This window comes from Pelophylax lessonae (assembly GCF_965119305.1).
Source record: "Pelophylax lessonae genome assembly, chromosome: 7".
NCBI classification, from domain to species: domain Eukaryota; kingdom Metazoa; phylum Chordata; class Amphibia; order Anura; family Ranidae; genus Pelophylax; species Pelophylax lessonae.
Genome location: NC_138774.1, coordinates 126,953,263 through 126,969,427, shown reverse-complemented (window position 1 = coordinate 126,969,427; position 16,165 = coordinate 126,953,263). Strand labels below are relative to the sequence as shown.

Sequence of the window (16,165 nt, the reverse complement as noted above, 5' to 3'; positions counted from 1 at the left end):
TGATGATCGCTCTGCAATGAAAGGGGACATGCTGCGATCGCTCTGCAATGAAAGGGGACATGCTGTGATCGCTCTGCAATTTAAGGGGACATGCTGTGATCACTCTGCAATTTAAGGGGACATGCTGTGGGCGCTCTGTAATTCAAGGGGACATGCTATGGGCGCTCTGCAATGTAGAGTGCCTGTTTAGGGGCGGAGCAGGGTGGGGTTTGGGTGGGGCAACAAGTGGCGAGTAACTCTTAAGGCCTGGCTAGTAGCTCATGGCTTGAAATTTTGAGCCCTGGCATATACCATGATAACTTTAGGGCAAATATAATATTTTCAATTATATTAATTTTCAATACAATTTCAGACCTAAAATATATTTAAAATTAACCTCTACCTAGATTATGCACACAATAAAGCACACCTGCATATTCTAAACAAGCAGTACACTCATTTTAAAACAAGCCCCCGTTCACTCATGCATCTATTGGTAGAAATACATTTTCAAGGTTTACAACACAGGCATTGAAATGTTAGTTTTTTCAGAGGAGAGAATTTTAGCAGCCATACAACCCTCTAATTTAAACACACAGTAGGTGTTTCTAAAAAGTTAGAAGCCTACTAAAAACTAGATTTAACATGTTGTAACATTTGAGGATGAATAATTTCACAATAAAAAGTCAGGAATGGCTTGTTTAAAGATCTTTTACAGATGGTTAAGAATATGCAAATAATAAAATGTCCTATAGTAAAAGGTGCACTTTAACTAGAATTATCCTATAAATGATGAAAGTCTTGCTGTTGGTTGTAATACAAGTTTTCTGGATCTTAAGTGAGAGAAATGGAAAATATAACTTTTGTTTTGATTTTTCAGATTGGTAAATATAAAATAGAAATATGTTTATCTTTTATCTATGATTTCCAGCCAACAAGAACTGTAGATTACTTTTTACATTTTTACCAGGCCAATCGGAAATGCTTTAGTGAAAAAGCCCTTGTTTACAGAGTTCAGTAGTTTAAACTTATGATCAGCCAGATATACCAGGGCTCAGTTTGGCAGTCCTTGCCGATGTTCAGATCCAGAATCCAAACCTCATTGAAATCAGTAAGAGATTAATTTCCTTTAAAAAATGGACACTTTCTAAACTAAAAGTCAAGGGACTGACAAAGGGAGGACATGGGGTCCTGGTCACTGACATGTGGGACATGTACAAAAGAAAAACAAAATTAAAAAAATATACTTTCATGACTCAAAGGGCAAAAAAAAACATATGCGAATCCTTAACTACTTGCCTTCTGTGCACTTAAACCCCCTTCCCATCCAGACCAATTTTTAGCTTTCAGTGCTCTCACACTTTGAATGACAATTGCACGGTCATGCTACACTGTACCCATATGAAATTTTTTATCATTTTTTTCACACAAATAGAGCTTTCTTTTAGTGGTATTTAATCATCTCTGGGTTTTTTATTTTTTACAAAAAATAGAAAAAAGTCAGAAAATTTTGAAAAAAAAAAGTTTTTCTTATTTTCTGCGAGTAAATTTTGAAAATAAATACATTTTTTCCTTCACTGATGTGCGCTGATGAGGTGGCACTTATGGGCACTGATGAGGTGGCACTTATGGGCACTGATGAGGTGGCACTTATGGGCACTGATAAGGTGGCACTGATGAGGAGGTACTAATATGCCGCACTGATGAGCACTGATAGGCGGCACTAATGAGCACTGATAGGCGGCACTGCTGGGCACTGAGAGGTGGCACTGCTGGGCACTGAGAGGTGGCACTGACGGGCACTTAGAGGTGGCACTGACGGGCGGCACTGATGGGCACTGACGGGCGGCACTGATGGGCACTGGCGGGCGGCACTGATGGGCACTGGCGGGTGGCACTGATGTGCACTGGCGGGTGGCACTGATTGACACTGACGGGTGGCACTGATGAGCACTGACGGGTGGCACTGATGAGCACTGATGGGCGGCACTGATGAGCACTAATGGGCAGCACCATCAGTGCCCACACTCAGTACCCATAGTGCTGCCAGTCAGTGCTCATCAGTGCCTAGATGAGCAGGCACTGATGGGCACTGACTGGCAGCACTATGGGCACTGATTGTGTGCACTGATGGGGGGCACTGTGGGCATTGATGGTGTGTTTGGTGTACCTTGTGTAATCAGGGCACTGGTGATCAGTGCCCTGATTACTTTTTTCTGTGTCCCCGGCGCTGGACAGCTCTCCCTCCTTCCTCACACTGCAGTCTCTGTGTGAGGAAGGAGCGCTGGCGATGAGAGATGATCTCATATGTTTACATATGAGATCATCTCTCATTGGACGGTCCGATCACGTGGTGAATGGCCGCTGTGATTGGCCATTCACCACGATCTGTGATCGGCTGTGTCCAAGGGACACGGCCGACACAGATTTTCCCCGATGCGCACTCGCGGGAGCGCGCGGGAAGACTGTTTCTAAACGGCCTCCCGAAAATGTGAGTCCGCGCTACAGCCGAAGTACGGGGAGGAGGTTAAAAGTGTTACTAAACCCACAACAGTAAAATCAGTCTGTATATGCAGTAAAGCATGCTTGTTATACTCACTGTGGGACCTAAGGGGTTAATTAATTGTTAAAAAGGCTGTTTGATCCTGTCTTCTCTGATCCTCCCCTTCTTCCACTAACCCCATTCCATCTCCTGATAGAACAGAGCCTTTGGGGCACTCTACACATGCTCAGTTTGATGTGTATTACTAGAGAGGTTTTTTTTTTTTTTTTTGGAGGGTGCATGTAATCAGCACAGGACCAATCATCAGTGTCCAGACAGAGGACCATGGGTCCTGCAGCCTGATTGGATAATCAGAGCTGAATAAAAAACTCTGCTTACATGCTTTATCCAGACACTGATAGAAGTCACGAGACTGCTATAGACTACTGATGAAAAAAGGTATTTAGCCATTTATATTTACTAAAACTATTGCATTTCCATATTCTGTGTACTGTGCAAGACCAGATAAAGTAAATTCAGGCTCCTGGGTTTAGTAATACTTTAAATAACATTCTTAGATAATGTCCCACAACTGTATGTGGAGTTAAGAATCTAATGACTCTCAAGGTCAGCATTAGCCACACCATATTCTGACATCACATAAATTGCATGTCTAATTATTAACTTTACTTTTACATAATTGCTTGGCTTACATACAGCATCAGCAACACAATAGCAACATATGATTAATTTCTACCCCAAAATAAATTTGTTGTAGGTAGTTTTTGCAAAAACGACTGATTTTGTTTGTTTAGCAGTAGAAGTCTTGAGCTTTGGAAGCAAAATAAACAATACAGGTACATACTTAAAAATAAATAAATAAAAACCCAAAGGTATCAATGTCATCTAAATTGTCGAACAGGGTCAAAACAAGTTTCAGGGCATAGCTTGTTGTGGTCTTCTAATCAGTAATACATTGGTGTTGATTTACTAAAACTGCAGAGATAAAAAATTGATGCAGCTCTGCATAGAAACCAGTCAGCTACCAGGTTTTCTTGTCAAAGCTTATTTGAACAAGCTAAAGTTAGAATCTAATTGGCTACCATGCAGAGCTGCACCAGAAAAAACAATTAAATTATGATATTCCAAACACCACAACCCTACATCTTGTAGAGACTTACTGCCCACTAAGCAAGAATTTTTTTACTAATATATATATATATATATATATATATTTTTAAAAAGCCAGAAATATTGAACAGACTCACAGCACACCGTGTAAGTGTTTTTACTAGCCTGAAGGACTAGTCAGGTTTGTTCCCTCTAATATATAAATTAAAGTTTGCTTTTTTTCCTAGAGTCATAAGCCAGAAAAACTGAACTGATTAGCTGGACAGTATGTCATAGGGGAAATACAACAAACCCTACATGTTTTTTTCTTCAGATCGCAAACCTAAACAATTGTAAAGGTTTAATGTCGTATTGCTATTACATTATTCCAGAGCGAAATAACTATTTTCCAAGTTTGAAGATTGAAAAATAGATCAGTTTTGAAGGATACCTTTTAAGGGTCACAATTTATTTGATGTAGAGAACTGTCAGATTGCACCTGGAAATCTAAAATTGTGTCTTCTTTTAAAGACTAAATGTGGACAAAATGTGACAGTTTTGCAACACAGGTATTAGGCTTGTATGGACCATCTTAAATTTAAAGTGATTAAATAGGCATTTAGCATCCATAAAAGAAAATAATATTAATAGTGTCTTTTTTTGGAAACAGACAATGGAAATAGCATTCAGGTTTGTACCACAGCTAAAAAGCCTTTTTGAACAGGCCAATGTTTCTAAGGGATTAAGCAGGAATTTAGCAAAAATGAAAAAAGAGTATCTTTTTTTGGACATTAATGATAGAAAAAGCATACAGGTTTGCACCACATCTAAAAAGCCTGTTTAGACAGACTACAGATTCTAAGCTATTGAGCATGCATTTAGCATCAGGAAAAAATTAATTAGTGTGTTTTTTGCACACGGAGGAGGGAAAAACCTACAGCTCAGCAACACAGCTAACAAACCACTTGAGGGTCTGCAATTTTGTAAAGATAGAGGAGACAGGCATTTTACACTTGGAAATTGTATATCAGTGTCTTGTTTTAGACACCAAATACAGAAAGAACATACAACTTTGCAACACAACTTTAAAGCCTTCATTATCAAAGCTTTTAGAGGGAGAGAGTAACAAACAGCAATTTGGCTAAAAAAAGGGCTTCCTTTTTCAGTGAGTGAGGAAGGAGACATTTTAGAGATTTGATGGACACCTTTTTAAACCTTTTCAGGCTGTCTTCTAATTGTGACAGATAGAGAGCAAGTAGATTGCACCTTACTCATATTTTTTCCATGCAGAAAAGTATCTCCCAGCACACATTTTATACCCTTTTTGGAGAGGCAGACTGGGCAGATTTAGCTTTATATAATTAAATTATGATGTACAGTATATTTCTGAAGATATGATATAACAAAAAGAAAGGAAACTATAGTTAGGTTCACACTGATAATGAAAATCTATTTCTCCTTGGGATAAGGCAAATATGGAGGCAGAGATTTGACCTATTTTAGCCTGCAAAAAAACATGTATTTTTTAGAACACACTATATAACTATTTACCGATTTGATGCACATTAATGCATACACATACCCATGCGCCAGAATTTCAGAGGTAAAGAGTGAGGCTGGGCCTCTTTTGAATTAGGGAATCACTTTTAGACCACATTACTTTAAAGGGAGCATTTTCCAAATTTCAATATTTGGAGTGTTGTTGGTGCCCAAACATTGTATCCCCACATATAAAATCCTTCAGAGCAGAGAGGGGATGAACCCTTTTAAATAAAAGAAACATAATTTGCAATTCTGAAACAGCTGCCAAAAAAATCTGGGGTGTCACTTTTTAATTGCCATTGCCCGTGGCCATAAAAGGAGAAGCTTGGGATGCAGCAAGAAAAAAAAAAAACATTTTTATAGCCCCAAAATATTTCATCACCAGCATCTGTAGCAGGGGCTTGGTAGCTGCTGCTGATCGAAGACTGGTTCATTTTCACAAATGTCAGCTGGTCAAAAGTGTCCATGAACAGATGCACTCTTTTGTCTGTCACAATGCTCCCCACAGCACGGAATGCAGGTTCAGAGATCATGCTGGCTGCAGGGCAGCCCAGCAGTTCATTTGCATACTGGGAAAACTCTGAGCAGTATTCCATCCTTTTGACCCAATAGTTCAGGGGTATATATATTTAGGGGGCCTTCCTCCTTTCATAGACAGGAGGCTCAGGAACATCTTGTCTCAAGTGACCTGTCCAGGATGCCACACAGTGTGCTCCAGCAGGAACACAATTGGTACACTGTCACTAGTGCATGTATTGTCATTTTTGTTGCTTTTACAAGTGGTGACCATACAGTGCATGCATCTTGTATTAGCAGTCACTGGCATAGGGAAAGAAGCCCAGCACCCCCAAGCCTGTCCTTTTGCCATACAGTATTTGCAAAGATACTCGTTGATGGTACTCTGCTGAATGTGCAGCTGCTGCACCATGGTGAAAGTCAAGTTCCTCCTAGTGTGTGGCAGTTTAGTGTTTAGTATTCTACTGAATTTCACCTAGTCAAACAGTGATTGGTCAGGACCACCCGAAATGGCATCAAACTCTTCTGGCTTGCCTCAGAAGATCTTGTAACCCAGAGTACCCATCGAACAACCACTGCAGGTTGATGCTGTTGGCACACACACCACCATTGCTGGTGTAAGTTAATGCAGGATTGACCATCTTTGGGCCTTCTCCTGTAGAGATGAAAGAATCTCTACCCAAGTGTCGCTCATTTTCCCTAGGCATACCAGCTGCTGCACTGTGACATCTTTATGCCAATGCATACCCTCTTAAATGCTAAATTGGGGTAGGTCGAACAGATGACTACTCAGTAGAAGAGGGAATTCCGGGAGTGGAGGTGGAGGGGACAGCTCTGGCATTGCCACCACCAGCTGTAGGGACACAGGGCAGCTGGACAAGCTCCAGCAGTGTGCCCTGTCCTGCATATTTTTCCAACTGCCAGCATAGTCCAGCAGTGGGTCGTGAATGATATATAGCATCTTTTCTTATACTTGCTGAACCACGTGTCTATGGTAACAGGGACCTTGCTGCTGACCTTGGGTTCAGCCTTCCACATGATGGTGAAGGGCAAGTATGGACTTACAGGTGAAGAAATGGCCGTCAGGAACCTGCCAATGTGGTACAGAACAGACTGCAAACCCCCCAAAGGGGGTTTGGAGTTGAAAATCCAGCAACTTGGCTAAGCTGGCATTTAGGCGCTGGGTATTGGGGGGGGGGGCATTAAGCGCGCTGGGTATTGGGGGGGGGGGGCATTTAGGCGCTGGGTATTGGGGGGGGGGGCATTTAGGCGCTGGGTATTGGGGGGGGCTGTTTTTTTTTTTTTTACTCTAGCATCTAGAGCAGCAAAACTTTGATTTTCCCTACCCTGTAAGGTCACATGCAGACCCTCTTTCCTGCTGGAGGAGCCATAGGGTAGACCACTGACACCCCTTGATATACTGTCATTCCTATCACTGGAGGCTGCTGGAGGAAGGTGGAAGAGGAGGAGAAGTGCATCCCTTTTTCTTATGCCTAGCTTTCTGATGCTGTTCCCAATAAGCTGCATGGTTATAGGCCTGATGTCTCTTCAAACATGTATCCAAATGGCCGATAGTGTTGCCACCCTTGATATGCTGGAGGAAGAGCTGATAAAAATAGTGTGATCTGCTAGACAAGTGCAAAAAAGACCCACGCAGTAGAGCCCCAGGGAGTAGACTTGGGCACAACAGTGCCCTGCACCTGTGGAGCTCTGCCACTCAGTGGAAAAGGACAGATGCTTCCTACACTTGTCGGCAAGCTGTCCATGGATGACATTCCGCCTTGCTGGGGTTGGGCTTCTCCCGAATATTCAACAAGATCACCACCTCTGCTCTAAAGAGTACCCATCCTCATGGATGGAGCCAAAATGGCAATATAATGTGGTTGTGAGAACATCAATTCCAATTGGTTCTTCTTGCTTGGTGTCCCATCCCTCTAAGCTCCCATTACTTTCCTCCTCAACCTTGGACCCCATTAGTTGCCTTGGAATCCACTTGCAGCAAGTGGCTCATGGTGTGCTCAAATAATACAGCAGTCTCCTCTGTTTTGGTTGGTGAGGCATTAGCAGGAGTAGCAGTGGAAGAGTAGGCAGCTGCAGGAGACTGCAAGCTAGTTTACACCTGGATGAAGGCAATGAAGGTTTGGTTAGCCACTCCACCATCTCCTGTGTGTGCTCTGGCTGTAAAGCACACCCAGCACCCCCCAAAAAAATGACAAAAATGCCTTGCCTGCAGAAGATGTACCATGTCCATGACCAATTCTTTGGCCTGTGGACACAGAGACTGCACATGAACCTTTGCCCCTCCCTGTAGGCCTGCCAGACATGATGCTGATAATGTGAACCTATTATGATATGATATTATGATTGTCTGAGGAAGGAGGTGTGACTAGCCTCTGAAACACATTCCGATTGGTTGTCTCATCTTGTGGTTGGACAGGTGCCAACTGGCCCACTACAGCTTGTGGTCACAGCATCCTCTTTCCTGTTTCACAAAGCCGCCGCTGGGGCAAGGACTACTCCACGATCCCATGCGGCATCTTTTCAATAGCCTATCTGGGCCAAGACTGTCACTACTGTCATCCTGGGAGTCGACCCTGTACTGTTTTTAAATACATATTTTTTTATTAACCACTTGCTGACCGCCAGCAGGACATATAATGCGGCAAGTCGGCTCTGTCCCGCAAAACTACGTAACTGTACGTCATTTTGCGGGACCGCTAGTGGAGACGTGCACGTGCACATGCTGATTGGCTACAGGGGGAGCCAATCAGTGGGTCCGGCAGCCGCGATAGCTCCCCGTGGAGACATAATGGCGGTCTGCTATTGTAAACACGGCAGACCACTGTTCTGTCAGTAATGAACACAGGGAATCTGTGTTCCTCCTATTTAGGAACACATGTCTCTGTTTTCATTCAGCAAGTCCATCCTACACACAGTTAGAAAGTACCCTCTAGGGACACATTTAACCCTTTGATCCCTCCTGTTGTTAACCCCTTCCCTGCCAGTGTCATTAGTACAGCAACAGTGCATATTTTTAGCACTGATTACTGTAGTAATGTCACTGCCCCCCCCCCCCAAAAGTGTCAAAAATGTCAGTTAGGTGTCCGATCTGTCTGCCGCAATGTCGCAGTCCCGCTAAAAATTGCAGATTGCCGCCATTACTAGTAAAAAAAAAAAAAATAAATAAAAATGACATAAATCTTTCCCCCAGTTTGTAGTTACAATAACTTTTGCGCAAACCTATTAATATACACTTATTGGGATTTTTTTTTACCAAAAATATGCAGAATACATATTGACCAAAAATGATAATAAAAAAATTAGATTTTTTTTTTTTTTTCATTATTGGATATGTTTTTTTTCAGAATTGTCGCATTTTTTTGTTTATAGCTCAAAAAATAAAAATTGCAATTACTACCAAAAGAAAGCTCTATTTGTGGGGAAAAAAAGGACATCAATTTTATTTAGGTACAGTGTCGCATGACAATTATCAGTTAAAGTAACTCAATGCCATATCGCAAAAATGGCCTGGTCATTAAGGGAGGAAACCTTCCGGTCCAAAAGTGGGTAAACTGTGCTACACTATTGGTCACCTTGCAGTTTTTGGAAGAGCTGTATGAAGGGAAAGTGGTGCTTTGGTGGACTAAACAGCACCTCAATAATCTGTGTTGCTCTAATGGTACAATGAGCAGTTTTTGTGATATCTCCAACAGATTCCAGTGCTACTTTTGCTGCTGACCCTTTCAAAAAATAAAATACATAGAAATACCTCAAAATAAAAAAAAAAAGGGGGCAGAAGCAACACAGCAAAAGAAACTTCCACTGACACACAAAAAATAGTCCTAACAAGGACTATTGGTGAATGCAGGTGGACTTACACTCCATTCTCCCTAGCCACACAAAGTGAAATTATGTAGCATACACAGCACTATATATAACACTAAGTACAATATAGAGCACAAATCAGTATCCGCACACTACACTACACTAAATAACCCTGCAATGCTGTCACCTGTCACTCACTAAACTCCTAACACAATGACAAAGGGTTGCTATAGCGAAGAATGCAACTTACAACTTGTACATGTGATGAGAATATCAGACGAAAACAAAGCATTTGGAGAAATCTTTTCATAATTACACAGTTTTCGAGAGCCGATCATGACAGTTCATGTTACAAAATATCCAAGGGAACAAGCGGGCAAATTTTTCTCGTAACATAACAGAACAAATGATTTTCCTGTAATTAGTGTAGTATCTGTACGAAAAAAATTGAGAGACCAAGACTACACATACTCAGAAATGAAAGAATATATTACAGTACAATACAATTTATTACATCACTTCCCATGCTGTATTCTGTCTTACGAGATTGTTCGTAACTTTAGTAACTTATTCATTTTTTGATGAGACTAGCATGCAAAAAAACAGGCGATATTTCGTCCAATATTCTTATCATGTGTACTAGGCTTTAGATTTTGGCTAATAATGTCTTTGGTAATGCATTATGGAATGTTTGGCAGAGCTATTCCCAATGAACGTCCCAAAAGTTCAGTATTCGGCCACATGTCAGACCATTGAATGTTCATCTCTGAATTTCCAATATACCCAACAAGCAAAATCAAATTAATTTCAATGGCACCTGTTCACAAATGAGCATTTTGTTGCCTGAAGCAAAATGCCTGAAGCTCAAAAAGTACATGAGCTTCTTTTTTGGCAGATTACGAGCATTTTGGTCAGATGTCAATGCCTGCATTCAAACACCTGCAAAAAACGCTTAAAAAACACCCAAACGCCTTAAAAACACCCCAAAAAACCGCCTGAAAACAATATGCTCAGGTGTGAATGGAGCCTTAGACTGAACACTCAACTCATCCCTAATCAAAACTCAAATTACACAGAGCTAAATGAATAGGCAGGGATTCATCTTCCTTTCCCTCTCTCTACATCATGTGGCTCCATACAAATTTTCAGTTAGAGAGAGAGAGAGAGAAAGAGAGAGAGTCTAAAAAAACTTGCTGCTTAAGTAAAGATTTCAAATAGATAGTAAAAAAATATTAAACAAATATAGAAAACAGTATAAAAACAAACTTTGACAAATAAAAAAAAAAGAGAAGAAAAGCATTATAGTTTTCCCTTATGATTATGTAAGTCACAATTAAGTATTATAATTATTATTCTATATATTATATGTCTCTGTCATTGGAATGTAACAGTGTTTTTGTAACAATTTATTATAGCAAAAGTACATCTCCTACAAGTAAGATGATATTATTTCTGTATTCCAGTACATACAACAGCTGCTAAATTTTTCCTAATTCCCAGTAAATAAAATTCATTTAGTCCATGGGAAATGTGTTTTGGTGTAGTTGCATCGTTTTTTTTTTTTCTAATTATTTTCGATTTAACATTGTGGTGCGTTATTTACCAGCAAGACCATTAATTCTGGCAATACTTCAAGAGCCTCCTGTTCTTCTAATGACGCTCATTCATCTCCCAGCAGGTGTTAAAACTTGTTTCACTTTCTACATTCTGTCTGAAAAAATAGCTGCCTTCTGTGAACTGACATTCTATACTGTACACAGCAGAGTGTTTTATTTACCTATATGCATAAATATACCTAGTTTAAACCATAGTAACATAGATTATTTATCAAATTGGATTGGAAGTATATTGTGAACCTAGTACCTTTTTTTATCTATTTTTTTTTATTTTTACCATAATGCATTCTCTGCTTCAAGGTAAAAACATTCCCTTCAAGATAACTGTGACTTAAATTAGGTACTGATGTGAGATTATTAAATTATACATAAGGACTGCAGAAATATCAAACTGCAGACTATTTATGTAATTATTGATTAATATATCCTTTTTGCACAGCTTTTTCCTCTTAATCTTGCTCACTGTGAATTTTTTAGCTTTTGGGAAACCTAAATTTGTATTTGCACTTAACCTTTAAAAGCAATGGCTGCTAAGTTGTGAAGTTTGGAAGTAATTCTTTATGCATGTGTTTTGCATGTGCTTTTATATATATATATATATATATATATATATAATTTATGTGACTGGGTCTGCCATCTGCATCAGCAGGGGGACCAATCTAGAGTCACCCCCCCCTCTAAAGAGAGGACAAAGAAGGGGGGGGGGACCCTAGGCAGGGACAATGGGGCACTTGTCAATGCAGGAAATGAAATCATTTATAAGTAAAAATTGAAATTAGCCCCTCAAATATAGTAGGAATAAAAGCACATATCAAGCTTAAAAGTCATCATTCATGAGGACCTGGGTCATCTGAAGCAGATGGGAGCAACAGCGCCAGTGTTAGAAGATGCACAAGCTTAAACCCAGAAGATAAGTCAGCTAAGGAGCAAGTCTAAAAGCTTGGGAACTTGGCCGATGATATCAAGCGCTGAAGGGTGTGGAGAGGGTGTGGTTACACAAAACATGACTGCAATTCCTCTTTCTCAAGCCTGTCATTGATTATGACATGCTGGAGAAAGAGGCATTGCTGCTCCTGAGCTGATGTATTCTCTAGCATTGAGCTTGTGCATCACCTGATGCTGGCGGTGTTGCTCCGATCTGTTTCAGACGATCCAGGTCCTCATGGATGATGGCTTTTAAGCTTGATAAGCACTTTTATTCCTATTTCATGTGAGTGGCTAATTTGCATTTTTTTTTAAATAAATAAATGGGTAATTTGCTACACTTAGAAGTGCCCTCTTGTGTGCCCTCTTTTGGCATCATGAACTGTGTATTCTGGTGGTGGTGTGTCCCCCTGTCAGAATACCATAGCTCCGTGGGAGAGATCCCTGCATCACACATCATTGTGTATGAATGTGTATACCCAGCTTTACTTTAGGTTTGATTTAATGAGCTATTGTCTTCACTAATACATGTGGCCACTCCCAGTGCTGTACAAACTGTGTGCAACATAAGCTACATTCAGTATACAGCGATGTTTCAGCAGTGGTATGGGGGCTTCCTGTCTCTTCCCCAGAGCAAAATCAACTCGGGCAAAGCGCCGCTCAGCCATTCACACAAAGCTTTGTATTTTATCAATGAATACAAGGCTTTCTCTGATTGGTTAACATGGAGATTGTAATGTCATCTGCCTGCCTCCTTCCCTCAGAGGAAACAAAAAAAAGGGCTTTCTGGTAATGGCTGAACAGTGCTCAGCCCAATTTGATTTTGTTCTGGGTACAGGATGTGAAGTCCTGCTTGTGGAACACAATGCTGTATATTGTATGTATCTGATGTTACATACAATTTATAGAACACTCTCAGTTGGTGCATGTATTAGTGAATTAAATTAGTGAAGCTGGTCCAAACAAACCATATAAAGTTAACTCAAACCTGGAGTTCAGCTTTAAAGTATAGTTCCAGTTGTTTTTGTGTTTTACAAAAAGTGTAGCTGCTGATGTTTAATAAACACACACTCACCTGGCCCAGGATCCAGCGATGTGGACATTCAAACCCTTGGTTCTCTCCCGCTCCTCGGCAATGGCATTACATGTGTGGGCATCCGGCTGTGGCAGCTTGCAGCTTAACAGCTGAGTGCGCACTGTGCATGTGCGATTTGTGCTGCACCTCCTCAATGTTTAGGCAATCTTCTGGGACCTGTGACATGTCCCAAAAGATTGCAGGGAGGGAGGGGGAGATGAGAACTTCCCCCCGGATCGCCTAGGTGGTCCGAGTTGAAGTGGGAGCGGGTACCTGTCAAAACTAGGTACCTGCCGCCCCCCCCCCCCCAAAAAAAAAATGACATGGCAAATGTGGCATAGGAAGGGGGAGGACTGATTAAAGTAGAACTTTCCCTTTTTGGTGGATGTCCACTTTAAGTAGCTTCTAATTGTCCTGTTACAATACTGAAAAATACCCGTTCAACCTGCCATCTTTATTGTGTCTATATTGCTTCCTGTTGAAGCATGGCCCATTTGTAGATTGCTTTCTGTTATTGGGTGCAAAGCTGTATACAGCATTTTAAATTTCCAACACCATTGTCACCCATTGCTCAGTGCTGCCACCACAGTGATAAGAGCCTAACTCAGCAATGCAGTGATGCAGCTTCTTCCAAATTTAGTATTGCAGCTTGGTCACCTTGGAGGAGGAGGCTGGTCTTTCCCACCAGGTCATGCCATACCCAGTCCAACCCCTCCTTTTTAGTGACTTACAGTGTTTCCAATCACTGTAGGCAGAAAGTGAAAAGGGTTTTTATTCACTTATCTCACTCCGCCTACAGCAATAAGTTGGGGTCCTAAAGTGGGTGATGACATTGAGGGGAGCGCCAATGTATTTCTTCACCCACAGCTCTTGACCAGGAAAAATGAAAGACAAGAGTAGTAGAAGTAATGAATAAACTCTGGTTATTGTGTGAAACGTGTTTACCTTCTTGTCCCCCACTGTACCTGGCATCTCCTGTGATTTGGATTTTATCTGCAATAAAAGTGGATCATCCATATGCAGCCATCCAGATTTTTCTTTGTTCTCCATTGTTTAGCATGCAAGCTGGGCTTGCACCTGATCAGAGGTTTTGTTTGGGGATGGTTCAGGAGTGATCCCGCCTAGAATCAGCAGTGTATTTCCAGTAGTAGTCATGTGATTGCTTCTAAAATAATTCTAAAAAAAATTCTATTTGTCAAACTATTTTTATTATTTTACTAAAGGGTTGTAATTTGTATATTTATTAAATTTGCTGATACTTGTTATTTTCTGCTTTATATCTGCTTTAATCATTTTTTTCTACTTTTTTTTTCAGTGGCTATGTACAAAGAACCTTCCCTTCATGATCTCACAGAGTTTTCCAGATCTGGAAGTGGAACACCAACCAAAAGTAGAAGTGTTTCAGGAGTATTAAATGGTGGTAAAACTATGAGCCACCACGAATCAACGTAGCCAGCTGCAGGCAAGACAAAGGCTACGGAGCACATAGTAATGGAACCTTACCTCTGGATGCTGTTGAATTCTAACTAGCAGTCTTTCATCCAAATATTCGATTTTTCAGGACAAGCACCGAACTTGCATAGGTCACTCACGTCAGCCATTAGATCATGGGGTTTTGTGTGCGGATTCCATAATCTTAGAATGTGCTTTTTGCAAATCAGAAGGCACCAGGATAGCCAGCAAAACATACAGTGGAATAAACCAAGGAGAGGACATAACCTGCTCTCTGTTTATATCACCTATGCTTTGTGGGAAAAAAACATTTCAACAAACCTTAAAGCTGATAAGAGTTTTGCTTTCCAACCAAGAATAAAAGACCACTTTTGCTCTATAAAGAAAAATTTTACTGCTTATATGTTTTATAGGGGGCAAGCATATACAAAATGTAAAACTTGTTGTTTTATTGGCTTACAGTTTTATATATAAGCTTGATTATATTGTATTATTAATTTGGAAAAGTGCAACACTTTGATTTTCAACACATACAGCTTTCTGAACCGGTTCTTCAAAGCTGGCTTTCGTTGCGAAAATCAGGTCAGTTCTGAGGTTACCCCTCAGGCTCAAGTAAACAGTGTTCCTGTGACTTCTAACATATTCACTTTTTATATATCTTTGTAGTATCCTGATTATAGTGTTAGCCCATTAACGTAGACACAAAATCGTATCCCAAGCAGTTGACCCATTACGGATGCCATAATCCATCTATGTCGTTTTCTCTTAATTCCATTTTTTTGTGTATGATGTTCTCTAAATGTTGTGGCTTCTTTTCTAACAAAAAAAAAAAAAACTGTGGAATTAAGGTGAAAGTTTTTATAAGAAATGTCTTATTTGTAAAGTCCTTTTTTCAATGTATGGCATATGTAAGAGTTGTAGACATTTTGGACAAACTGTGTCTACATAACAGGTACCTGTGCCTGCTATTTATTCAAAATGTTTAAAATTGAATACGTTTTCCAAATAGGTATTCCTATCTGTTGCATGGACAGAAAGAAAACTGGATTCAAGGTGCATGACATGTTTGCATTAGATGATGTTCATTTTTTTTCCTCTCTCTCTCCTGAATTACGTTATGGACAAGAAGATTCACATCTTGTACATGTTGTTAATTTGTTGTATACACAAAAATGCACTGAAAACATTTTTATTCAACTTGTATGATTTTTAAGATCACAGTCATTTAACACGTGTTTTTTTTTTTTTTTGTCTTTGTGTTTATTTTTATTATTTTTTTTTTTCACCCATTACTCTAATATAAAGAATTTAAAGCAGGCTATGCATTATTACTGTTTACATGTTTAGTCATTATATTTTCTTTAAATTTTGAATTTATCATATATTTTATTTTTAATAGGATCCTGTTTACGTTGAAGCAGATTGTGCACTTGTAAAATAAATATGTTTCCTTCAACTAGATTTGTTTGTCTTTTTTCTGTTGTTCAAATGTAGAAGTTGTAAAAAGTAAAATGTATATTTTTTTTTATTTGCATTTGAATTATTTTGAAAGTTCTTGCTGTGGCATAAAAAGTAGTGCAGAAGACTTTATCCCTGAACAGTATCCATTTATCTATCAAATAAATGTTGCCATTAGTATCTCTG

The 16,165-nt window shown here is 40.0% G+C and overlaps 1 protein-coding gene across 4 annotated transcripts in view; it reads left to right on the top strand.

Annotated features, from left to right (window-relative positions):
• FGF13 (fibroblast growth factor 13) overlaps nt 1-15,782 on the top strand; it is a 635,343-nt gene extending 619,561 nt beyond the window's left edge. For all 4 annotated transcript variants that reach the window (XM_082263492.1, XM_082263491.1, XM_082263494.1 and 1 more), the window contains one exon: nt 14,385-15,782. In XM_082263492.1, coding sequence (XP_082119618.1) covers nt 14,385-14,521 — 137 coding nt within the window. In that variant the 3' untranslated portion in view covers nt 14,522-15,782. The remainder of the gene's footprint in view (nt 1-14,384) is intronic.
• Nucleotides 15,783-16,165: the final 383 nt, after the last annotated feature.